The sequence below is a fragment of the Sitophilus oryzae genome, unplaced genomic scaffold (assembly GCF_002938485.1).
Source record: "Sitophilus oryzae breed Bouriz unplaced genomic scaffold, Soryzae_2.0 scaffold_815_pilon_pilon, whole genome shotgun sequence".
Taxonomy (NCBI): domain Eukaryota; kingdom Metazoa; phylum Arthropoda; class Insecta; order Coleoptera; family Curculionidae; genus Sitophilus; species Sitophilus oryzae.
This window is the reverse complement of record NW_022147434.1, coordinates 927,690-955,338: the sequence shown is the minus strand read 5'-3', so window position 1 is coordinate 955,338 and position 27,649 is coordinate 927,690. Positions and strand designations below refer to the sequence as shown.

Sequence of the window (27,649 nt, the reverse complement as noted above, 5' to 3'; positions counted from 1 at the left end):
TAAGAGAATGCATGTTTTAGTGTCACAAGCAGACAGTTGACGTATTATTTTCAAACAATTTCAGTTTGTTTTTATATACAAAATTCTTAGTGAAATCGAAGTATATTTTAAACTTTAAATATAAATAGAATACTAAGATCAAAAAATGGTGTTCAAAGTCGTTCGACTGTTCGGAAATCGGTGTTTTTCATCAAGTAGAAGGAGTATGATTCATCACACAGTTTTGCCATCAGATACATACGAAGGGAAAATAATAACAAAAGCTAAGGTGCTGAAGATGTTCCACAACGAAGAACCGACACAATATGGAGGAAGAAATATAGTTACTATGTTACCTGGTAAGGTAATACCATAATAATGTTATTAATTTGTGGTTATCTGTATTTATTCTTTATAATTTTTACTGTCATGAAAACTACTCATTAAAAATTTAGACAGTTTTGGGCAAATCATTAATAAAAGTAGCTGATAGCAGCATTATAATGTGACTTTTATATTCACCCATTTTGTATGAATATCACAGGAAACGCTCTTAAAGTGCAATGTGTCCCCTTTCATCTCTAATTTTCCATTTTACTTTTTAATTTTAAACAATACTTCAGAATTTTCTATATAATGAAAATAAATTATTTTTAAAGCTCACCTTTTGCAATTTTTCACCTATTTTTAACTTTTTTAATGCCATTTTTCACAATAATCACGGTTTCGCTTAAGTAAAATTTGAATTAAACTAACACACAAGATTCCAATAAAAACTTTGAAAATGAACGCATTAAACACTCTTTGATATATTTTCAATGAGAGCCGGTTTAATTTGTAAATATTAATTTTTGAAGGCTCTGACTTTGACAAAGAAAAATGTTATCTGTCTTTGTTTACGGTTGTTCTTAGCAACTCGTATCAGCACTCTAGAATGGATGCGATCCAAAATACTTAAGTTTTGTCCATGTTTTGGCGGGAAGATGAGCGTTCCCAATCTAAATTAAATGTATTATACTACTTCAATATGATAAGTCTTTTATTTATGATTCCCTATGTTTCCAACGACGATGCACCACCCGGTATACTTACGTGGATAAGTAAATCACTATGGAAACTGTCGCAAACATATCAACGACTTCCTTTTATCTTCTTTTTTTGTTGCACACGCGGTGCTTCTACTCTATTTATCCTTGTCGAGGACCTATCGTCCACGAGCCAAATTTCAACATTAATTTTAAAAATCTAATTTGTAAAATGCATATATTTGAACAATATTGAATGTTAACTGTCACGAAAATTAAATTATATAAAAAGTACATTTAGCCACTCCGTATGAATATGAATATTCTTAGGAAATCTAACCAGAAAGTATGCCATGTGGTTTAATATAAATAAAAGAACAACTGAAGACTACTTGCCTATGAAAAGATAATTCGGGAACCCTTTATCTGTGCCTTTATATTAGAACTTCCACACACCAATATACGGAGAGCCAGCAAAGAAAAAAGTCTCTGAATTTACCAAAGCCAGTTTTTAGACAGTTGATTACAGTAATCAGTAGTTATGTACAGCCTGGTTCCAATAAAATTGAGTACGATTTAAAACATATTTTTATTATTTTGGGCAGTATATTCTATGATACCTGTCCCCCATTTCTCTACTCATGTCATGCTGACGTTCTGAAAAATTTATTTGCCACTTTGTCAAAAGCAAAGTTGTTTTATACAATGTCACAATAACCTTAACATGTCAAAATACTTGACACATAACTATACACTGCTCAAATATTCGAAAAGGATGTGTAAAGAGTCGTATTCATTTTTTTTGGAACCAGCTGTACATACATATACAGCGGTCAGTCAAGCGAAAATTAAAACAGGGACCTCTGGGACGTGGTCAAAGTTGTGAAGATAACGTAGGTAATGCAACGAATTTAACGGCAATGTTAGTCAGTCAGCGGAATAGCGGAACAATGCTGGTCAGTCGTCCCCTTTGGTCGTCCCCAATAAATGTTAAAAAAGTCAATTTTATATAAATTAAATAATATAAATAATTTCTTCTTCTTCTTTCTTCTCAAACTCTCCTTTTCAGGAGAGAGTTGCGTTGCCTAGGCTGCCAGGACCATTCTGGCAAAGTACTTTTCTGCTTTTATTTTTTATTTTTTCTTTTTTTTTTGGTGGTCACGTTTTATGAGCTTTCGCCGATTTTTAATTTTGACATTAATCGATGTCCGTCAATAAAATTATAACCCCAAATCAAATATTAATATATATTAATCAATATATTAATTTTTTTTACGTATATTGGGGACGTTATTTATACCGGGTGTTGCATCGTCGGACGGGACATGGGAAATCCCATGTAAATTTTAATGGGGTCAATTATTGGGTTCCATGATTATTTTAGAGAATAATTCTATTTAATTTTATTGAAGAGCACTAAAACCCACATTCAAAAGAATAACTTTAGATATTTTTGATTAGCTATCGCCGATTTCTTTTTAAATATTTCTCCTTTCTTATGGCCCTGTATTTACTTATGAGCACCAGTGAAGGTAAAATATAACTGTCAAATGAAGTTGTCATTTCAGAAATTTACCTATTTAATGATTTATTATTATTGAAAACACATTCCTACATCGGAAATCTTAAAGATGTATTTATAAATACAAATTAATATGAATTAAAGTAAAATAAAGTAATCAATTACAAGATTAATTACAGTATTATTACAATATTCAATACCTTATTAATCTAGGTATTATTAAATTGTTAGAACTTTAGGATTTAAGAAAATGTTCAAATATTCCTCCATCGACTGCTAGACAATAACCCAGGCGATCATAAAATTATCTTCTTACATTCGCTAGTTGGTAAACTGAAATTCTATTGCATTCGGCAGAAATAGCATTTTTTAACTCGTCTAGATTTGGGTATTTTTTATCCTTGTATATTCTGTTTATTGAATGGCCCCAGAGAAAGAAATCATTTGGCGAAATATCAGGAGACCTTGCTGGTCAATTTACTGTATGATTTAGGCCAATAATATTTCCGTTAAAACTATTGTCTAAATATTCCCGAATAGCCAGGGTACTATGTGCCGGGCAGCCATCCATTTGGTACCAAACTTCTTGTTTTTCCCTAGCGGCATCATGTAAAGCAGGTAAAATATGATTTTCGAGTAGTTCCAAATAATATTCTGCATTTAAATTTCGCGTATCCCTGTCCTAACATTTACTTTCTGTGGATATTGCGTCCTTGTTTCCACAAACCTGTATTGGTTTTCTTTGTTCCAGTATAGATAATTTTGAACATTGGGTTCATTATTTAAGGTAAACGTGCATTCGTCAGTATGTTTTTTAAAAATTCCCTATCCGTGTTTGCTCTTTCCATCATATCAAAACAAAACGCCTGCCGCCATATTTCGACCCCATCTCGTAGCTCTTGGTGCTTTTCATATTTGAAGGAATAGTATTTATGTCGTTTCAAAATTCGAAACGCTGTAGTGTGATCTATATTTATTTCATCCTCAAGTTTCCTTGTGATGATCTTTCCATCGTTCTCTTCCACGCACAATAAAACTTCCAAGGCGGTATCATTTCTTGCATCTTCTCTTTGTTCCTGCCTTGCTTCACATCTGCAGTTATTTATTAGGGTACCTTTGGTCTCAAATCTCTGGATATTCCTTGCGATTGTAGATTTTCCAGGTATCGGTCTATTCGGATACAGAGCAGCAAACATGTCCGACACCTTTTGATAACTATTTTCTTGATAATACCATTTAATCATCAACACTTTTTCTTCGGTAGTGTAATTCATGGCTAATATTTTCGATGTAGGTATGAGTTTTTAATAATAATAATAAAGCACTAAATAGTAAATTCGTTGCATTATCTAAGTTATCTTCACAACTTTGACCACGTCCTTGAGGTTCCTGTTCTAATTTTCGCTTGACTGACCGCGGTATATGTAGGTATCTACAGGGTGTCCCACTAAGAATAGCTCTCGTGTGTATCTCGGAAAGCATTAGCTGTAGGGCCTACGGAAAAAAATATTTATAACTCAGGGGGCTATGAGAAATTGCTGGAAATTATTTTCAAGTTTGTAAAACGGCCGCTAGAGGGCGCAACTGCTATGGAAAATAAGAAAATAGAATTTTTACAGAATTTTTGTCCGAAGTATCTTCGGATTGAAAGAAGATATCAAGATACGGTTTTCGCCGACTTTTTAAGCTTTTACTACTCTTTACTATCAGCTAAAATTACATATACTATCGTATTTAATTTTTCTGAAAAAATCCGCAATATTTGTTAAATTGTAAGTAAGCGCCCCCTAGCGTCTACGTTCAAAACCTTATTATTATTATTTTTCTGGTATAATATAGAGTAAGAAACGCTCTTTTAAACGAGCTCTCGTTTGTTGGATTCTGATCATCCAGTCCGGAGTTATTAATATTTAGATAAAGATAGATCTAACCTTCTCCCACCACTTTATTTTAGCAGATAGACGAAAATGCTTCTGACAAAAAAAAAATTACTGAAGATTATGAAGCTATTATTTATAGTACCCATTATCTAGGCAAAATTTGCGGCAAAATTATCTAGCGGCCGTTTTACAAACTTAAAAATAATTTCCAGCAATTTTTCATAGCCCTTTTAGTTATAAATATTTTTTTCCGTAGACCCTACGGCTAATACTTTCCGAGATACAGCCGAGAGCTATTCTTAGTGGGACACCCTGTACATAACTACTGTAATCTTTCTGTCTAAAAACTGGTTTTGGTAAATTCAGAGAATTTTTTCGGCGCTGCCTCTTAGACTACAAACACTTTCTAGTCATTTTAAGGAGTATTTAGAAAGTCCAACGAATAAAAATAGAAATATGATTGCACAAATTTAAAATTAATTTCTCGCAGAACACACTTGCATCCTTGGCTATATAAAAGCGGTCAATAAAAGAGTAATTAATACAATAATTTTTAAAATAAAAATTGCACAAAACAAACGTTACAGAACATAGATAAAAGAAAATAATCTACTATTAGTTACAGAATGGAAATAAGATTATGACACGATTATGACAATATGACTGAATATGACGACAATGAAAAGTTGGTTTCCATAACAATATAAGTAATTTGTACTTCCTAAGCCGTATAAAATTGTGATTATTTTTTAAATACGTGCAACTTTTAAATGCACATGCGCAAAGTAAGGTCCTGAGAGTAGACTGGAGTAGACAAATCTACTGAACGTTTCATAAGTGCAATAAAGAAGGTTTGAAAATGGCATGTGGTGATGTTGAGGACATATTTTTTAATGCTAAACTTATGGCGTTGATTTATCCACGTCAGTATACTACGTGATCTAGGGGCTGAACAGTCTTTAGTTACACATTTAATATCAGCCGTAGGTAAGTATAATGGTCAACATATTTCATTGTTTTCTCCGAATTCAAGAAAGACCTAATGCAATATCTAGGAACGTACATTTTTAGTCAATGATTTCCACTATTATAGATTTCTTTAAATTAATTGCTACTAAGAAATAATAAAAAATGACCACGGTACCAGATGTTATAATTATCTACATACTTTTAGCAGAAAATCATAAAGGAAGAACCGGAACCTACCTGATACCTCTAAATAGTTGAGGTCTTACTTTATGAAGATTAACGAACATTAGCGAATTACCATTTAACAAATCACTTTATCAATGCACTTGATAAACATGTAATTATACCCGCTAAAGATAATGAAAACAAGCATCATCCGAGGTTTTATCGGAGTCAGTATAAGAACAGCTGCTGGAGTGTCACCTTCAAAAAGCTGATTGTTATATTACTAAATAAACAAGGATTTTGGTTCGGTTTTAAATCTACCTATAGATAAAATTATCTAGAAATTTTTAACTGTAGATTGTTAAGAGATAGTATTTATTAAAAATGGTTCTAAAAGTAGTAAGAATTTTCGGAAATCGATGCTTTCTTCGAAGTGTCCATTATACGGTTTTACCGGCGGATACCTATGAAGGAAAAGTTATTACGAAAGCCAAAGTAATGAATAAGCTTAAGAATAGGGAACCGTCTCAATATGGAGGAAGAAATGTTGTTACGATGATGCCCGGTAATGTAAAAACATTTTTTTTACTACATCATTTTTTTTAATTTGTACGACAAAATAGTTTTCAGAAAATTTGAAAAAATATATTTTTACGTTAAAAAATATTCTTCCATTTATACAATCTTATTTCAAGAAATTCTGAAAATAGTACCTATGGAGGTATAAATTTATTTTCCTCCTATATTGATTATCTTTCTGAAGATCGTAGGTACTACAAAATAAGTTGCTGATGTTTTAAAAACAACTCAAATTGAAATAATTATATTTTAATTTTAGCCTAACAAATTTTGAAAATAATATCAATCCAACTATTGAACTTATGACTCTAATATTGTAACACGTCAAAGAAAATTTTGTATTTGCTTTTAAAGGCTCTAAATACTCCCAGGAAGTCGCTTTTGATAATATCACACGCTAAACCTAAGAAACTCACACTATTCTTTAAACTAATTTCAACGATTTGTCAATTGCCAAAATTGTCAATGAACAATTAATTTTCCAAACCAAACCGAGTATATATAACCTATATGGTCTAAGACCCGGTTGTACATAGATAGCTAAGACTCCGGTTAACAGGAACTGTGAAGAACTCTGAAATCGGTAAATCTATATATTAACAGCTAACAATTAATAAATAATAAAGATTAGCAACATAACAGTTTGAATGAAGACGTATATCACAAATGATGTTTTCTAAGAAGAATGCCGATATGGTAGTTCTAGTTGCGGAATTAGCTGATTACGATCATAATTTTTTTTGTATTAACCTACCTGTATTATCTACCAGCCCTGAATTTTTTTCAGGGCTGGCAGATCTCGATAAGAGAAACATATTTTCTCTTTACCGTTTTTCCAATAAGTCCTAAATACCCGAGTTAATAATAAACCCAAGTAACCCTAAAAATAGTTGCACTTATTTAAGACTCACCTGTATATTCTTAGACAAAAAAAATAAAATTATTATTTTTAGCAGTTACAATGGTTTAAAAATAAGTAATTTTATGCAATAACAAAATAAAGGTCGTTTATCTGAACCTTTGTATATTTAAACTAATACATTTATGTTATTTTTGGATAATTTCTAAATATATGCATAAGAGTGTCTTAACGAATTCATAACAAATATTTGTATTCATACTTATGTCAATACACTGATAACCAAATTAGTGAATAAATAATATATGATATTTATTGTTAAGTTTAAAATATCAATTAATTAATTGGAATTAGTCATAATCGTTGAGTGTAGATCGTAGATATCACTATTAAACAACTACTCGTATTAAAACACAGGATATGACAAAGACTAGTTTAAGAATATCAAAAATAAATCAAGTGAGATGTATTGGGTCTTCTGATGAATTCTAAAATATATTCATTTTAAAGTTCTAAAAATCCCAACTAAAATATATTTAGAATTTCATATTTTTAAGTCTATAAAACAGAGCACAGTCTATAATATAAACTTTTTTTACTTTTGAATTGATAAAAGAACAGAACAATTCTAATGACAACGTTTTAAATAGGCACCACTGAATCGAATGGAATCGGTCGACTCGACTAGGGACTAGCGGCAGGTTTTGGTATACATAGAAATAAATGTAATCATCGGACCTGTTGTCGAGTATAATAATTATACTCGACAGACTCGAACAGACCAATTTCGACCACCCTGTACATAGAAATAATTATTATTTCTATAAAGGGGTTGAAATCATAGGGTATCTCCGTTATTAGTGAAGATAGAAGGGTGCGGTTTGCACAAACCTGTCTCACTTTTTTGTCAAACGGAAGATGCCGTAAACAAAATTTTCATAGCCCTCTTCGTTTCCGAGCTACAGGGTCTTTTTGAAAATTTTGCAATTTGGGACACCTCCTGTATCTCTGTTATTGTTAAAGCTATCGAAAAGGTGAAAACTGTTTATTGTAGAACTTTTTACGTAGAATACAGTGGCGTAGTCTGTTTTTCTACCAAAAAAATATTTTTGAAAATATGAACTAAAGTTATGTTTTTTTAAATGGAACACCCTGTATATTTATAAATCATATGATCTGTCTTGCCATAAGCTTCTCAAAAATATATATCACTCTATATTTATTTTCACTATTTACTGCAATATTTAAAAGTTTTTATTAAAAGATCATATTTATTAGTAGGCCATGATTGATAATAAAAGAAACTAAAGAATTATTAAAAGTATACTGCTATCTGTCTCTTGTTTTATTTTGGGAGCCGCTAATAAATTCTTTATATATTAGGGAAACTTAACTCTCTACCGCTATTTGTAAATCTTGGAATACGTGTATACGTAAGAATAATCTATCGTATCGGAAATTTTAGATATTCCTTTAGCTAATTTACGTGAAATATACTTTCAGCAAGATGGGGAACATTCCCCCTCATAACTATGGAAATATTAGAATACTGTTAAATTATTATTTTTCAAATCAATGAATTGGAACCAATGAACGCATATTGATAGCCTCCTCGATTCCCGGATTTCGCCGTTCTCGATTTCTGATTTTGGGGATTTTTGAAATACGAAATATATCGTGGGCACTACAACAATGTCGAACACCTGAAAAATGCTTTAATAATTCAAGATTTAGATATTTGCAAACCCATCCCGTTATAAAAAAAAGAAAAATATATTCACAGTTTCAGTGGTAACAGTTATTTCAAAAGTAAAATATATCAATCCCAAATAAATTTTAATATGTGTATGACTATTTTAGTAAATACCATTTTGATTTTTTGTTATTTATCACGGCCTACTAATAAGAAAATGATATATTTTAAATATTGCAGTAAATAGTGAAAATAAATATAGAGTGATATATATTTTTGAGAAGCTCGTAGCAAGACAGATCATATGATTTATAAATATACAGGGTGTTCCATTTGAAAAAACATAACTTTAGTTCATATTTTCAAAAATATTTTTTTGGTAGAAAAACAGACTACGCCACTGTATTCTACGTAAAAAGTTCTATAATAAGCAGTTTTCGCCTTCTCGATACCTTTAACAATAACAGGGGGTGTCCCAAATTGCAAAATTTTTGAAAATACCCTGTAGCTCAGAAATGGAGAGGGCTATGAAAATTTTGTTTGCAGCATCTTCCGTTTGACGAAAAAGTGGGACAGGTTTGTGCAAACCGCACCCTTCTATCTTCACTAATAACGGAGATACCCTATGATTTCAACCAAAATGGGACACACTGTACATACACCTGCCGATAGCTCTATGTCGAGTCGACCGGTCCGAGTCGATTCGGGGGTCGCGAGATAAAGATACTTAAAAGTAAAATTTTATCCTATTAAAATATATTGTATACAAATAGAAAAATATGTTTTTCTCTCACTGTACATATATTTAATTTTTTAACTCTCCATGTATACCAAAAAATTATGCATTGTATGTAATGACTTTTAAAATCGTTAATTAAAAATATATTTAGGTAATTTGACATAGATATTTAACAAATCAGAATAAACAAAAGCACTATATTTTTTTCTACTCTGAATATTAAATCATCAGAGAATTATTAAATAATCAAACTTGTTTATTTACGCTTAGCATAAAATGTACAGAGTGTCGCGTTTTTGTTGCTATTCTTTACTTTTCGGTTCTTAACTAAAAATGAAATCGGGCGTTTTATGCATATCTGAGCTTCATTTTAGTGTAATTTAAGATACCACAAACAATTTTTTTATTCTCCGATAAGGAAAGAAAGAAGCCAGGATGGAAAGCCGTCCAACACCGAGAGGTAAGCAAGGATGTATCACCAGCTTTGCCGCTATTGCTGGATAAGTGAAAATAGCGGTGCTGCCAAAGGATTACCCAGAGATTGCACTGACCACCGACAAGTAAACGGCTCTAGAAGAGACGATACTGGACGAAGAAGTAGCGAGCGGATTGTGACGCAACTATCCACAAAATGCGGATTAGCTGCGTTTTGCGGGGATAGACTTTCTAGTGGTCATGTTTCTCATAGATTGTGTATCTCAAGAATTGGTTGGTGGAAACGGCACATAAGTTTAAGAATTGGCAGGGGCCGGGACTGGTTGCATTGAAGAGGGAAAACATCCAAAAAGGGGTGACCATCACGGTCTTTCTGCCGAAGAGCAAGGGGAAAGACACCACCTACCTGCTGAGCCGCCATCCAGGTTCAGAACTCCAATGTAAGAACTTCCAGTTGGCGAGTCATCACAATAGGAATTGACATTAAATCCAAGGAGACAATAGAGAAAGAGGGATATATCCCCTATTATAGATTCGGGACAACACCGGTATCAGCTCTAAGGAGAGACCAAGTTAAAGAGGTGGAGAAAATGGGATAGATCCCCCAGCCCCCACCTCACGGGTACCTAGCCGGAGACAAAGTCCTTACAAGGGCACGGAGGACCAAACCCCAACCGTGGAAGGGTGTATATCCTCGGAGGATGAACATCTGTACTCCCAGAGGAGGACGGGAAATACTCTGTCCCCCCTAAAACTGCATGACACGGGGTGGACATGTATGATGGGTTATAACTCAAGAAAGGGGACACAATAGATCTTTAAGATCGCAGAGATTGCCTCCCTCGCACTCGTTCTACATTTTACATTCTAATTAATAAGCGCAAAAAAATTGCATCTAAAGTGTGATACTCTGTACATTGTTTTTATGACCGTACATGACGTAAATAAGAAAACCGACATATATACTATAAAACTAAATAAAGGGAAAAAGCAAAATATACAAAAATAACACATATTTTTAATCACTTAATCCATAATTATTACTATTTAACATAATATATCACCATAAACAATATAATAACTAATTTTTACTCTGAACATTAAGTAAACACTCAATCAAATAATGCAAACATTGCCAACTCTTTGTTATATTTGCACTTAACATGAAATGTTCTTCCTTTATTAAACAAATGTTATAGAAAAAAACTGTTTAATAAAAAAGAAAATTTCCATGACGTATATATGTCTATATATAACAAAAATATGCCATAAAAATTGATTAAATACACAGAGAGTTATATGTATAAATAAGTGTTATTTCATTGTAATTAAATACTAAATGCCTATTTTACATTATGTCACATATAAAAGCGAACTGCACGGTTCAAAGCAGACTTTTTCACTCTCTGTACTTTGTCGAGAACGTTTGTAACAATAAAATCGTTTTTTAAAAACAACTCTGTTAATTCAGACCTCAAAACTCAGAGAATCTAATGTTAAACAAAAATAGTTGTTTGACTAGCAAATAACAAATATTCAGTGTTTGATTCTGTGTGCTGTCCTACATGAGCGAACAAATTAAATTTGACTCCTAGATTAAAACATTGTACAGATAATCACAAAACAATTAAAAAATGATATAAATTAGTTAATAAGATACAGTGTGCGTCACAAAAAGTAAAAAACCCAATCTAACTAATATTTGATATTTACCTACAATTTCATTATCAAATATTATACAATGTGATCAAAGAATTTACAAAAAAAATATTATTTTTTAAGTTTCTAAGAAATTTACCTTCTTGATAAAAGTCTTTGTATTCCAAACTGCACGGAAAGATCAGGTATTTTCGCCTGTTTTACATAGTGGTTGTAGGTTGTAGGTAAATTATGTTGATGAAACTATAACACAAATTCTGGGATCTTTATCACAAACACGTCTCATAGCGTTGATGTTCAGACAAACTGTCACTAGATTATATTTTATACTAGCAAATTTTAAAACTCTGCCGTATTTTACGAAAAAATATTTTTTTTCATTTTATATCTTCTGTTTCAGTGACGAAACACCGAGTTTTTCCATGTTAACTTAGACAATATTTTCAGGTGTAGACCCGGGACCCATTCTTATGTCCTATGTAAAAGATATTTATAAAAGAGCACGTGTTCCCGTTGATTTTGAAGAAATTTTATATTCTGGAACAGGGGATGAAGCGAAAGCGGCAGAATTCGGAGAAACCGCTGTCATATCCATGCACAGAAATGGTGTGGGCATAAAGGTATAATATATGTATGTTGTAGTATTTGCGGAATATAAAGCCGCGTCCAAGCTAAGCGAATAAAATGTTCGCGAACCTGTATAATTAAACAGATATTAAGTGAAAATTGTGAGATAGGTAGATTAATAAATAATAAAGCCAACAAGTACAGCTAGGGTTCCCAACTTGAGCATAGGCGATTCCGGGACAATTATTTTTAAGTTTTTAAATAATTGAAACAAAACATTAAATATTAAAAATTCAAATATATTATATGTAAATGTGATTTTCTGGTCCCGGCCAAGGCAAAATTTTCGCCGGGACAAACTTTCTGATTCCTGGTTAATCCCGGTTAAACTGGGATGGTTGGGAACCCTAAGTACAGCTAGCCTAGGCCTATTAAGGAGCGCGGAGCGCCGAACGGCTAGCTTGTACGCCAGAGCGTGCGTCTGCCTATGCTAGAGCGCGCGCGTTCTTTTTCCGACGGGTGCCAGTACATCAAAAGGAGCGAATGGCGTGCATTTCGGCGGACATTGTAGCGGACTTGGAAGGGTCTCATTTAATTTCGGGCGTCCATCTGTGATTTTTATTTTTTACCGAGTATTCGACAATGGGAGACGCAGTTGTTGACTGGGATCGTGAAAAACATTTACAACTAATTTGTTTACACAAAGAAAAGATTTTATAATTTTAATTTTATTGTGGGTTGAGTGTGAATAGCTATGTAGCTTCGTCCATATAATTTCATTTTTGTTAATAAAGACCTTTATGATTATTTTTATTAAAAACCGGAATTATTATGGGATTCTGAAATTAAAAATTACTACTTAATAGGAAGTTTGACACCGGAAATGAAATTGTACCATTACATTTTTAGAAATAAACATACCGGGTGTTTCTGAAAAGTGGTTCTCTTCTATAACTTTTTTAATTTTTTAGATAAAAAACGAGATTTGGTATGTTAGTATAAGACATAAATCAGGATTGATCTACGTTTTCATTTATTTTCGGTCACTACCTATTTCACCGGAAATGACAACAACTTTTGATGTAAATGGTACCCTCGATATTTTTTTACCGTATATGATAGAGAGAGAGAGAGAGAGAGAGAGAGAGAGAGGTATTGGTTTATAGAGCGCGTCAACAACGAGGGTTTTTTAGCGCTCAGTAACAAGCTTTAGTCAACATGAGGCCATTTTAAATTATTAGAAATTAAAGTTTTTTCGTTATGTTGATGCTTTCTAAGAATTCCATAACTTTATTAATCTTCGAAATGTTAAAAGGCGCGAAAATATTCTCATAGGTAACAGCATTAAAGAATCTAGACCAACAGGTAAGCAAGACAACAGGTAAGCATTCAAAAAGAATGTGTCTCATTGACATTAAATTATTGCATAAAGTGCATTTCGGAGGGGGTTCATTTCTGATAATATATGATTTTGTAGGATATGAATGTCCTGTGAGGGTTCTAACAACTTTACAAAAAGATCCGCGTTCAAGAGAATATATATTTTGATACAGATGAAGAAGTGGCATATGTGATCTAAGTTTATTAGTTCCCTCGAGGATGTCCCATTCATTTTGAAGTATACTGAAGAACACTTTTTTGTGGAAATTTCTGAAAGCGACAACGGATGGAGTTCCTTCAATATTATGTAAGAGCGTTGCCTCGTTAGACAGTTTGTCTGCTCGGTCGTTACCAGCAATGTCAGAGTGTCCAGGAATCCACATAAAGTTAACATTGTAGTTTCTTTCAGTAAGTTTATATACTAGATCTCGAATGCTGCAGGTTAGAGAGTTATTGAGGTTTAAAGAAGCAATACTGTTGAGGGAACTAAGTGAATCAGATAGTATTAATGCTTCAATCGGTCGCATGCATGAATTTGGATTAGAGCCTGATAAATAGCTGTGAGTTCGGCTGTTAAAATGCCAGAGAAATTAGGTAATCTGATTTTTTTATTAGCAACCGGGCTGTAAAAAGCACAGCCAAAACCTTTGTCAGATTTAGAACCATCTGTGTAAAAACAAATATAATCACGATATTTTTTGTCTAAGATTTGTATTAGACTAGTTTTGTAAAGATATCTGGATGTTTCAGATTTTTTTAATTTACAAAGTTCCATATTAACTGAAATAGGATCCTTCCATGGAGGGGACAGTGTGTCGGAAAAAGTGGATACAGGGATATTAGGAATGTTTTGTTGGGAGGAAAATAGGTGGTATCTTATATTAATGGGGCGTTGGTATTTTAGATGAACAGTATACATTTCACTGTCTTGTAAGTCGAAGAACTTGCCATAGTCAATCAAAAAAGGCTTTGACTTAATATTTTACCGTATATGTCAACTTTTGACATTTTCATTTAAAAAATGGCAATAAATAAACGTAACGACAATTTTACTCCAAATACCCCAAGTAGGTATGTAGTACCAAATTATTCGTAAAAAATGCTTTTTCCAAATATGCTGAGCCAGCCTCATACCATTTGAAAAATTTCAGTTGTCATTAAAAATAGGATTTGGGCATCTTTTAAGCGGCCATGAAAGGATACGAAAAAAAAATACACGATCAAATAGATGTTTCCAAAGTTGTTAGATTACAAATTAATAGTTTTAACTCAGTCTTGGCACTCTAGATTGAAATTTAAAATGCTATTTTTATTTAATTGGAAATGTCTAAAATTGACGTATGGTATGTCATTCTATTCAGAATGTCATTTTCTATCAAATAAAGTAAAAAAGTACTTAGGATACAATCTAAAAATCCAAAGTTGTAGTCATTTCCGCTGAAACAGGAAGCGACCGAAAATAATTGAATACGTCAATCAATCCCGATTTATGTCATATACTAACAAACCAAATTTCATTGTATTATCTGAAAAAATAAAAAAGTAAAAAAGGAAAGCCCCTTCTGAGAAACACCTGGTAGAATCGGCTAAAAATGAATACAGGTCTTAAATATACACTATAACGAATAATCTGCCAAAAGACCCCTGTAACCCTCCGCCTGCTAAATATTGATTCTTCAACGACAAAAGTTCTTAAACTGTTAACCGGTTAATTTATTTAATAAAATGCTTGCACTGTAGTTTTCTCAGCTTTGCATCAATTTTGTTTTGCTAGAGAGTTTCTTTTTTTGTTTTTTTTTTGCAAGCATCAGCCAATACAATAAAAGCAGCTGCCGCAATTTTCACCTTATCATCCATATTTATTTTTTCAACTCACATTAAGCCGAGCACTCGAAAAAACAGCGACTACCTAAACCCATCCTAGATCTATAGAGTAAACTGGTTGTCGCATTCTTCCCCTAACCTCAGTCCTCGGGACCGATGCGATGGGCTGTGCCGTCGTTTACGACCTGCTGCTACGAGTATATAGTGCTAATTATATATGTTCGCGAACGTTTTGTTCGCTTAGCTTGGAAGCGGCTCAAGATTAAGAGCCGAATAAGATTATTAGCCGAATAAGAATAATAATAACAAAGTTATTATAACAACATAAAAATCGTTTCATAGAAATTAATTATTTTAAAGATAGTAATTGTTGGTCAGATGATCAACATTATGAACTACTTAGATTAAATAAAATCCTATCAAAAATGCTCTGATATTAACTGTTTCTAATGCCTCTATAGCCAGGTGAAGTTTTCCACCATGATAGAAATTTGTTGACGACCTACTCTTTGGTAGTCATTTTTGTAATCGCTTGAAAAAAACGACCATGCTTAAAAAAAAGCAGTTCTGTTGATTTTGAAATGACACTCTATACAGGGTGTTTCAAAAAACATGTGCTATATCTCGTGGGAAGATTCCTCACGTAAAAATAATATTTGTTTTTCATATCAACATAGGTCCGATTCTGCATTGGTTCGTATCTACAGCGTGTTAAAGACTTAATATCTTTTCGATTTATTATAATTTTCATCGAAGTACTTTTAGCGTTTCGAATGAAAATTTGTGGATAAAACATACTATTGAGTTATTATTAATAAATGCGACATATTTTAAAGCTAAAAAAGTGTCGACATATTCACCAGGAACGTGTATACAGGGTGCGACAAATTCGAGGTACGAGCATTGGTATCTCGGTAACCGTAATAGATACGAACATGGTTAAATTGGGGCAAAGTTGCGCTTTGGGATGTTCACCAAGATGTCATCAAAAAAGTTTTAAAAATTTCAAGGATTGCTGAGTTTTTTGGAAAAACGGATGTTTTGAAAATCAATTTTATTTTTTCCTGTCGTTACTTTTTAAAAAATCAAAAAACTAATTGCACTTTCTCATAGCCACTTTATTAGGGCTATCTGGTAGTATTTTTAGATTTTCAAATTAACTGATAATTTATGAGATACAGAGGCCAACTTGATTTTTTTAAATACGGTGCTGCATTTTATATTTCAGGTTTTGAAAGAACTCGGTCTCCTGAGTACAATGATATGCCACACTTAATATTTTTTTTGTTTCAGACATTTGAACACAATTTATTTAAACTAATTTCAAGTCCGGCTCTGTTTTTTTTTAAATATTTAATCTATTTATCGTTACAATATCGATAAGCTTTCAAACTTAAAAATGACGTGAGGTAAAACATTGAATATTAAAAATCAAATGCAATAAAATAATAAAAAATAATATACAAATGAATACATTACTTCACGTCATTTGTAAAAGTGAAATCAATACATCTCAACATTTAGAATAAAGAGTATAAAATGCTTTCGGAAGTATAAGAAGAAAGTTCAAAGAGCTATAAATAAAATTGAACGAAAAATAAATTTGTGCAATCGGGAGGGTTGTAACCCTTTCGTAAAACATTAGAAACTAGTTTGAAGAAGTTTATTTATTTATAATAACTACGATGAATATTACGCATATTATTAGATCGCACACTGACATTTTCAAATTCACAATAAAACAAATAAAAATAATATCTTTAAATTGCCGACCTGGATATAATTTATTTGAATCTTCCAATTGGCTTGATTTTCCTTATTCAATGTTAATTAGCGCTGATCAATATGTATATTACAATGAATATAATCAGATTAAATAATTAAAAAAAACAGAGTCGGACTTCATCATCATTGTAGTCAGGAGACCGAGTTCTTTCAAAACCGAAAATAAAAAATGCAGGTCCGTATTTAAAATAATTAAGTTAATTTGAAAATCTAAAAATACTATCAGCTAGCCCTAATAAAGTGGCTATGAGAATGTGCAATTAGTTTTTTGATTTTCTTTAAAGTAACGACAGGAAAAAATAAAATTGATTTTCCAAAAAATTCGTTTTTTCCAAAAAACTCAGCAATCCTTGAAATTTTTAAAACTTTTTTGATGGCATCTTGGTGAACTTCACAAAGCGCAACTTTGCCCTAATTTAACCATGTTCGTATCTATTACGGTTACCGAGATACCAATGCTCGTACCTCGAATTTGTAGCACCCTGTATTGTATATGGGTTATCACTGGAATATTTTTCTAAAAAAAGCATGTACGCCAATTATTTTTTTCTCTTGTTAGCGAAATAGTGTAAGCAGTTTAATGCCGTTTAAAAGTTGTCTCGTGATATTTTGTCGATTTCGGCCTCCTTGATGAGATAGATAAACGCAATTTTATTAATTTGCCTGGATCCAAGTTTAATAGCAACCTTTAAAATATTTTAATATCATTAATTTGCGAGAGTTTTAAATAAGTATCCATTGATTCGTAATCAAAAATATATGAAAAAAAGTTCCTATAATCATGGTATGGAAATGCATAGTTTTAGTTACAGGATGTAAAAATTTTTAACATTAGGTTTTTTGTAATTATTACCTTAAATACCATTATTTTTTTTTATTTGAAATTACTGTAGGTTGGACTAATAACTAACAGTTATAATAATTAGTAATAAATTAGGTAAAATATATAATTTATTAATTTTATTTTTATTTATAATTTTATTAATTGTGATTAATAAAATTGCCTTTATCTCATCAAGGTGGCCGAATTCGACAAAATATCCAGAGATAACTTTTAATTGGTATTAAACGGCCTACACAATTCTGATATCAAAAGAAAAAAGTCAGTGGCGCACTTTAATAATATATTTCAATGATAACTGATAACCCATATGGACGTAATAATAAAGCCTGATGAATTTATCAACACTTTTTTAGCATTAAAATATGTAGCACTTATAGTAACTTACCCTCAAAATTTCATTCGAATCACTAAAAGTACTTGGAAGAAAATTATAAAAAAAAGAAAGATTATTAAGATTTTAACACCCTGTAGCTACGAAACAAAACAGAATCGGACCTATGTTGATATGAAAAATTAATCTTATTTTTACGTGGGGAATCTCCCTAAGAGAGATGGCACATGTTTTCTGAAACATCTTGTATATGACATTCCCCATTTGATTTTACAAAAATATACTGATTCATATTTCAAAGCCAACTCGCAGGGCGTTTTTTGGATAGTATTGTATGTAGGTATGACGTTAAAAGGTACGTTATTGTATTTTTATTGTTTTAGGGAAATTTTGCCACTCCTCATATTGTAAACAATCCTAATATTGCAATAAGAACGCATCTGGATCTATTTGTCAATATAATACATGTTAAAAGTTTTCAGAATATTAAATGTAAATATTCAAATTTAGATATGTACATTTGTAGACAAAATACCGAAGGTAAGGAGTTCAAAGAACTTTTCAGACTACCCTTGTATAAAAAAATAGAAAATTCATTAACAATATTTACATAACTTATTTTTAGGAGAATATGCAATGCTCGAACACGAAGCTAGACCAGGCGTGGTAGAAAGTCTCAAAATTATAACCAGAGAAAACACAGAAAGATTTGCAGAATTCTGTTTTAATTTTGCAATCAAGAAGAATAGAAAAAAGGTCACTATAGTTCATAAAGCGAATATTATGTAAGTAGAGCTTTCTTTTTAATTCATTTACGTTTTTTTTTATTTTAAATATAATCATAGCTTATGCAATACCAGCTAGTAATCTTCACTTGTCATATGCTTCTTCGTGAAAAGACAGTACAGGGTGGGTCAAATTGGACGCTTTTAAAGGAAAACACCCTTTTCTACAGGAGATAGACGAAAACAAATATCGGTGTCTGGAGCTCAATTTTTATCAAAAGCATGATAGTGAAAACCGCACGTCGATATCTGTTAGCGTTTATGAGTTACGGGGGGTTTTTCAAAAATTGGCGCCGGGAGGCACGTATAGCCGCCCATACTAAAATAATATGTTAATATCTCGAAAACTGCGACTTTGACTGATTTTGATGTTATTACAAATTTTGTTGCAAATATTATTCCTAATCTTAATTTGAGAACCGCGTTTCGCTAGCTACTGTAATTTTGGAATTACGATTTTTTTAAAATTTTTAACCCCCTCCCATACCCCCTTACCAACCCCCCACCCCCACCAAAAACTAATAGCCAGATTCTCGGGTGCCACAGTATTTTTGTGCCAAATTTGGTTAAAATCGGTTCAGCGGTTTTTGAGTTATCGTGTTACAGACGGACAGACGGACAGACAGACAGACACCATGAAAATATTTTGTATTTAAGTCATTTATGACCCAAATAACTCATTTTGAGTAAAATTAAAAAAACTTTTTTTTGCCGATCTTAATAGACTACCATACCTATTGGTATGGTCGGCTAAAAATGTGCATTTTTAACAAATTGCTGTAACTTTTTTGCTATGGAAAATTTTGTATGTTTATGAAAACATTCCCAAAGCACCTTTTTACGTATAATTTAATGGTTTAAATATAATTTTTTTTAAATTATTAATTAAGGAATTATCAACAGAAAATTTGATTTTTTTATATGGGACACACTGTATATTTTTAATTCATTGAAAAGAATTTAAAATTACCTTTCCAAAAATATAACATACTATTATTATACCATTACGATATTTTCCTCGACTCCTCTTCCCTCTTCGAGATATAGAGTTTTTAAAAATTCGCCCACTTTGAATAAGTAGGCTTAGAACCGCGCCGGCTGTAATGCAAAAAAATTGTAACTGTGAGCAGCAATTAAAACGCAAATAATATTTGCAATGAGAGATTTAGAATTTTATAACAATTTAAACTGTATTTAACAACATCAACACATTTAAACTCTATCTAATAACAATAAAATTTAATAGCAAACCAAGACATGAGATTTTGCTACAGGTGTTCGACATGTCGACCGTCTTCTGTTATGGACAGACGGGACCATTTTTGAACATTTCTTGGGGAATTCATTAACTCAATGGGGGTGAAAGATAACCTCACATAACCGCTAAGTAGTTCTAATTCCTGTCTAGATTATTCAGGCAATTTAAAAATAAGAACTCTTATTCTTTCGCAAAGATAAAAATCCATAGGCACTAAGTCCGGCTGCCCCGACGGCCAACGGCTGGGATCTTGGTTAACTAATCAATTATTTTTGAAATTGGCTGCAAAAGTTAGTTGATAACTTCAGCGTTCTGAGGCGGTGCCTCGTCTTGCTGGAAAGATATGTTTTCGAGTTCCATTAGGGGCAGATCATCAATAAGGGGTCCAAATAAGCCTACTAGTAAGTGGCGAACTTTTAAAAATTCTGTATTTCAAAGATGGTTATAACAAAATATCAAGTGTGCTATATTTTTGGAAAGGTTCTATTCATTTAATTAAAAATATACAGGGCGTCCCAAATAAAAAATTAATTTTTCTGTTGATATCCTAACCTAACCTAACCTAACTCTTAAATTATTAATTTTAAATAAATTATACTTGAACTATTAACTTCTACGTAAAAAGGTGCTTTGGAAATGTTTTCATAAAAATAGAAAACTTTCCATAGCAAAGAAGTTACAGCGATTTGTTAATAATGCACATTTTTGATAAACACCCCACCAAACCAAACTCCGAAACGGTAACAGATATGAATGTGCGGTTTTCACCATCATGTTTTTGATAAAATTTGAGCTCCAGACACCGATATTAGTTTTCGTCTATCTCCTATAGAAAAGGGTGTTTCCTTTTAAAAGCGTCGAATTTAACCCACCCTGTACCTATAACGATAAAAATACAGTATAGGTATACACTCTTAACAGATTGGCTTTATTTAAAGTGCCAAAATCAATCCTTCAATACCAAATTATTACTTTACAGCAATGAAAATAATTAGAGTTTCTTTCTCTGATTATTTCTCAAATTACAAGCACGCCTTGACCTATAGTCCAGTAAATGAAGGTTGAAACCACGGCTTAATTCGTCGACTGGGACTTTTCAGGCGGATAAGGGTCATTAATTACCGGTAATTAACTCAGCTTCATTTTTTATTCCGTTATTTTCAATGTTTGTAAATTGCACACTCGGCCATTTGCGGCTATTTTTTGGGACCGAGCACGGTGTTACAGTTTTTCTTCTAAAAGGTAATCCGCCTAAAAATTAATGGTCGAGGAATTACGCCAAGACTTGCGTCTTTTCGTGTCATTATTTGCTGGACTACTAGTAATTGTGCATAAATTATGCATAACATTATACCGTGCTGACAACTCTTACGTTTGGGTCGGTATTTACATGTATGGAAGTAAATCGCATAGAGATCTTATTAAGTCGGAGTGAGAGAAATGCGACGGTGTGCAGTTGCGGCGTTGCCACATTACTCCGGCACCCCTTTCTCTATCAAGTAAAGTAAAAACACGATAACAAACCGTTTATTTTTGAAAAGACTTATATTTTCGAAAATATAACTAGATAAAACCATTAGATATGTTTCTGAGCATCTGAAATGGAATAATAAGGACATCGTTAGGGTGTGTATTTTTTTATAATGAAAAAACATCAGTAATTACGATTTAAAAACTATTTTTTTATTTTGAAGTTCGGATCTTTTACAAGATGTTTAAATAAGAAATTTAATTTTTAATTCAAAATTTAAAAAAAATACCCATTTACTTTTAGTGCATTGCAATTTTCAACAGTATGTAACTTTTTATTTATAAAGATTTTCATATACTGTCTGCGAACAAAATATACCAAAAATATTAAGAAAGTTTTTGAAAAAAACTACAATCAATTATTTCTAATGGATTTCGAGATATCGATTTTTGAATTCAGAGTTCTAATAGCGCGACCACTGTCGAACACCAACTCAATTCCACTTATTTTAACCAAAAGTGTTTCTTAACTTGCACTTAAAAATTTACAAGCTATAGGGAAAATTACAACGACTCGTTAATAAATAAATAAATAAAGTATCACGAGACGTAATTAAATCGTGAAGCTGAACGCATGGCGTACACTCTCCCTAGAATTTTAAGTACTGATATGGTACAGATTGGGTCGATCGACCGAGACGAATCTGCTATATCCCCTTCCACGTCTCTTAGCAATGTGCAAAATTACTCGGTTTATTTCATATGTTTGGCAACGTTTTTACTGTTCTCTCTTTGTTCAGTACATTATAAACGCATTGCACTGTTCTTACATACGGAAATCTCGACCCAAGACTAACCTTTGCCCGTACTTCGTATAACATTGTAACCCCAGCAGCATTTGCACGTCGGGACAACGTTGTGTCACGCGACCAAACGTCCGTCGGGGCGCAACGTCGGCACAACCTCGTGCCAACCCTAGTCTGCACTAGTTTGGAGAATAATTTTTGGGTCGAAACGACGTTGGATACCTACGTTGGCTAACAGCCTAATTTAGTACAAACTGCAACGTTGTTTAAAATTGTAATTCACAGAAATACAAAACTATAATAATATGGCGTCTAAGTCGCGTTTTATCCTAAATTGGGATAATTATAGTAAAAATATTATTTTTATGATTTAGTTAGAGACATATGCCAGATGGCAGTAAAGGAAAACAAAACAAAAGCATTTAAGTGTGGAGGATGTTTGAAGATCATAATTATTGAAACACATTAACCAACTCTGTAACTCGTTACCTAAGGCAAATAAGTTAAACGCAAACAACTTTATTGATAAATGTATTGTTTCTACTTTGAAAAATACTAATGGGCCTTAAAATTAAAGAAGTTTAAAAAAAATTCTTGATTTTTTTTAGTAAAATGAGAATAATTTATTCGCAGTCGAAAAAAAATTGTTTCCGCGTGTTCTTTAGGGTCAAATATTTCAAGTTAATGTATTCAAAAAGCAGGAACTGCTATTTTAGGAACGAAACATTTTCTTATTCAACAATATGGCGGCTTTCACTTTGTTGTTTTGGAGATTAAGATGGAGTAGTTCGAGTAGTCGCATACTGGACTAATAAAGTTGCAGTTAAGCCTTAACAGGTAGTATACTAGTCGCAAGATTGCCTAATTTAGTCATCCTAGAGTCTAGACATGGCCATCAATTGTCAAACGACAAATATTCTAAATAAACGAGAGAGTGGATAAAGTATCTGTAATATGTCGATGTATATTTAAATTGAGTTTTATATGTACCTTTCTTACGTCCCATTTTAATTAAGTTTTTTTTATAAAAACAAAAACAGCACTGAGCTGTCTGACTGAACAGAACAATGAAATGAAAATTTAAGATTTAAGGTTATAGTTCAATACAGTTGCAAAAAGGTAGTGGCTCGACGTCCTACCAACGTAAGAATAAGGAAATCTAAACAACGTTGGAATTAGTAAAACAGACGACGTTTGCATAACGTTGGAATAGGTCCTGAAAGTGACGTCGAAAAACTTTTTATTGCCCAACATTGTAACTACGTTGTCCGAATCACCTAAAGATCACTTAAGCAAAAAAGGTTACAAGACAACGTTTATTCGACGTCGCAGAAGATTTTACTTTGTTGTAGTACTAGTTCAACGTCGGAACAACGTTACAACAATGTTTACATTTATTTTAATACCTAAGGTACAGAGCTAACTATTTTTTGTACTTTTTTGTAACTAATCCAACGTTGTGTTTAGTAAACATGTGGTCGCAAGTCGTGAAAATGCTACTTGGGAATAGTTTTGTAGTTATCTTACATACTACATAACTGCATAAGATATGATTCGCATGTATTCAATTTTTAAAATTCTTGCCTAATTTTACGTTTAAATATAGGCTAGGCTAGATTAAAAAATAAGTCAAATTGGCTTGCATTTCGGCAAAAATTCTGATTATAGAACTAAATAATGTTTAGTCACACAAAAAACGTACCAATAACCTATCACACAAATATACCGTATGATCGAAAAAACGGTGTCCAGTTGGCTAGGAAATGACTATCGATGACATTTCCCATATAAATTTACATATAAAATGACAACGATCTTCATTTCATATCCATCGCTGACGCCGTTTTTTTTTCGATCATACGGTAGTTTGGATTTTCAGTTCTTTAGATATAAATTCCATATATGACTAGAGGGATTCTCAATCGTAGTCGTGATCTTATACTATAATTTAACTTTTAGGAAACTGGCTGATGGTTTATTCGTGAAAGTGATCAAAGATGTAGCGAAAAACTATCCAGACATAAACGTAACGGATATGATTGTCGACAATTGTACCATGCAAATGGTCCAAAACCCATCACAATTTGATATGATTCTAACGCCCAATCTTTACGGGAATATTTTATCAAATATAGCAACGGGTCTAATAGGAGGTCCCGGTTTATTGTCAGGAAGAAATTATGGAAGTAGTTGTGCTTTGTTTGAAGTTGGTTCACGACATCTTACGTTTGGTACGTATCTGCGCTCAAAAAATGTTTTTCATCAAATTTAAAATGTTATATTTTTAGCTCTATTTTCATGATTTTTTTTAGTAAACTGTATATAAATATATCAACTTTAATTCGTAAACTAAGATTTTTTATAAATTTTAGTATTCAGCTTATTATACAGGGTTAATCGAAAGGTTGTTTTTTACTTTAAATTTAAAACACCCTGCAATAATTTCGTGAGCAAATTTTCCTAAAACACTATTTTCGATCAGGACCATGTCTCCTAGGCATTTTAATTTTTGGATCATGTCAATACATGCCTTGATTAATTTTTAAGAGCGAAATGAACTTGCCACCGAGAATTTAATTTTTTTTTAATTATTATTTCATTTTGATGTTTTTTTTTCAATATGACGAGCATTGGCGTAACTAAAGTGGCTGGGGGTGCCGCCCCCCCCAGGCACTGCTGGGCACCCCCAGAGAAATCTTGAATTATGACTCTTGGCTACGTATTAATATTTATTTGCTAGTGATGCAGTAAAAATGACGTTTTTTATTTTTGTTTAGTTAATTTTATTTTGTTGTATTCAAAAAATGTGTTAATTTTTATTTTTTTTTAAATTTGTAGGTATTTAAGTAATCTACGGGAACACGGTTTGATAACCAAGTCTATGAAATTTATTGATAGAGAAATTCGTGTAAACGTTTTATTCAAAAAATGTGTTTTTTAAAATTATTTTTCATTTAAAAAAAAACAAAAGCCCTAGGCCCCCCCCTGGGCTCAACCTCAAGATAAATTGCTAGTTACGCTAATGATGACGAGGTGGCTTTGGTAATTATATTGAGCTATATATATATATATATATATATATATATATATATATATATATATATATATATATATATATATATATATATATATATATATATATATATATATATATATATATATATATATATATATATATATATATATATATATATATGTTATATACAAAGAGGAAGTCTATATGGAAATATATATATATATATGCTATATATATATATATATATATATATATATATATATATATATATATATACAAAGAGGAAGTCTTGACCGATCAATTATAACCAAAATTAAGAAGAAAATTCTTGGGGATAGCGAATAAGAAAAAGAAGAGTTCCGGAGAAATAATTGGACAAAATACCGCGATTTTACAAATGGACTCCGTCCAAGGTCCCTTCGCTGTCGCATGCCCGTGGTTCCCCTTATACTAAAGAAATAATATAATACTTATAATCCTATAGAACTGTAGAACACGTTTGGGAAATTCTTGGCAGAAGGATTAGTGGTCGCAAAGCGGTACCAGTTTCATTAAATAAACTTCGCTTGGTCCTTAAAGAATGGGAAAACATAACGCAATATGATATATGCAGCCTTGTTATAACAATATAAACGGACGTCTATAGGCAGTTATAGCAGCCAAGGGAGGCAATAAGTATAAGGATATTTTTTATGAGTTTTTATTTTATATTTGTATAGTTCATTATTACAGATGTTTTCTTTAACATCGTTAGTTCTTTTATCGTTATTAATGTTTATTAAAACCAGAACTGTATCGTTACTCTTTAACGTTTTTTTTTAATTTAGTATAGAGTTTACAGCGTAATATGACATTATGACGTTAGTCACCCAAACCATTTCGTTATATTAAAAAATAACATCAAAAAGTAATGATAATTGAAAAATTTGCAAATTGTTTGTAGCAAGTTCATTTCACTCTTAAAAATTAACCAAAACATGTGTTGACATGAAACAAAAAACAAAATGCTCAGAAGATATGGTTCTGACGGAAAAATAATGTTTTAGGAAAATTTGTTCACGAAAATATTGTAAAGGGTGTTTTAAAGTTAAGGTAAAAAACAACCATTCGATAAACCCCGTATAATAAAGCCCAATATTAAAATTTATACGAAACTGCGTTTACGCATTAAAGTTCCGGAGAAATAATTGGACAAAATACCGCGATTTTACAAATGGACTCCGTCCAAGGTCCCTTCGCTGTCGCATGCCCGTGGTTCCCCTTATACTAAAGGCGGCACTGCCAATTGCAACCAAAATGGAACACTACACGAAATCATTATCACTAGATGTTGTAGAATATCCTCAACCTAATCAGATCCAATTTTCTCTTTCAAGGTGGATCGTATATCAACCCAATAGCCATGTTAAAAGCATCTATAGATCTTTTACGATATCTTGATAAAGACGAATATGCAGATTTAATAGACACCGCCATAACTAAAACTCTGTCAGAAGATAAAATTCAGACCAAGGATATCGGCGGCACAAATTCCACAGAAGAAGTTCTAGATCAAATAAAGGTCAATATTACAAAACTACTGAAAACGGCAAAAATTAAACAGTTCTAGAATATTCTCCAAGCTCATTATTGCAAAAAGTATGTAAGTTATGTCAACTGTTATATATGTAAATATAATATAGATATTTATTAAAAATATAAATTTTTACTAAGACTAGTATTTTTTTCTATTATATTTTATAAACCCTTTAACATTTGTTTTGGTTTGGCGTAGCCTATTTAATAAAAGATAATATAATAAAAATAGAAAATACAGACAAATCCAAGCCTCTTTGTCCAGTCACCAATACCTTTAAGAGGAAATTTGATTTAAACCTAGTACCATTGATTGAAAGAATTGGGAAAATACGCAACATCATAAGCAATTCGTGCTGAATTGATTTCCCCTTATGTCTCAAGTGCTGTACGATGGAGCCTCTACACGTTCTGCGACCAACGCATAAAACACTCATTTTCTCTAATTCGGCTAGCGAATGCATATCTAAGACGGTGAGGAACTGAAATCCAGACAAAGATATC

At 32.1% G+C, this 27,649-nt stretch overlaps 1 protein-coding gene across 3 annotated transcripts; it reads left to right on the top strand.

The window, feature by feature from the left end:
* Nucleotides 1-27,284, top strand: LOC115889504 (isocitrate dehydrogenase [NAD] subunit 1, mitochondrial-like). Of its 3 annotated transcripts, none has more exons than XM_030909516.1 (6): nt 1-338; nt 11,952-12,124; nt 18,619-18,775; nt 18,861-19,020; nt 24,514-24,785; nt 26,947-27,284. In XM_030909516.1, exons 1-6 carry the CDS (start codon nt 146-148, stop codon nt 27,177-27,179), a joined length of 1,188 nt encoding a protein of 395 aa, XP_030765376.1. In that variant the 5' UTR covers nt 1-145; the 3' UTR covers nt 27,180-27,284. The 3 variants fall into 3 exon arrangements, with proteins under 3 accessions (XP_030765376.1, XP_030765378.1, XP_030765377.1); XM_030909518.1 differs by having other exon boundaries at nt 231-343; XM_030909517.1 differs by lacking the exon at nt 1-338 and adding an exon at nt 5,761-6,105.
* The last annotated feature ends 365 nt before the right edge of the window (nt 27,285-27,649 follow it).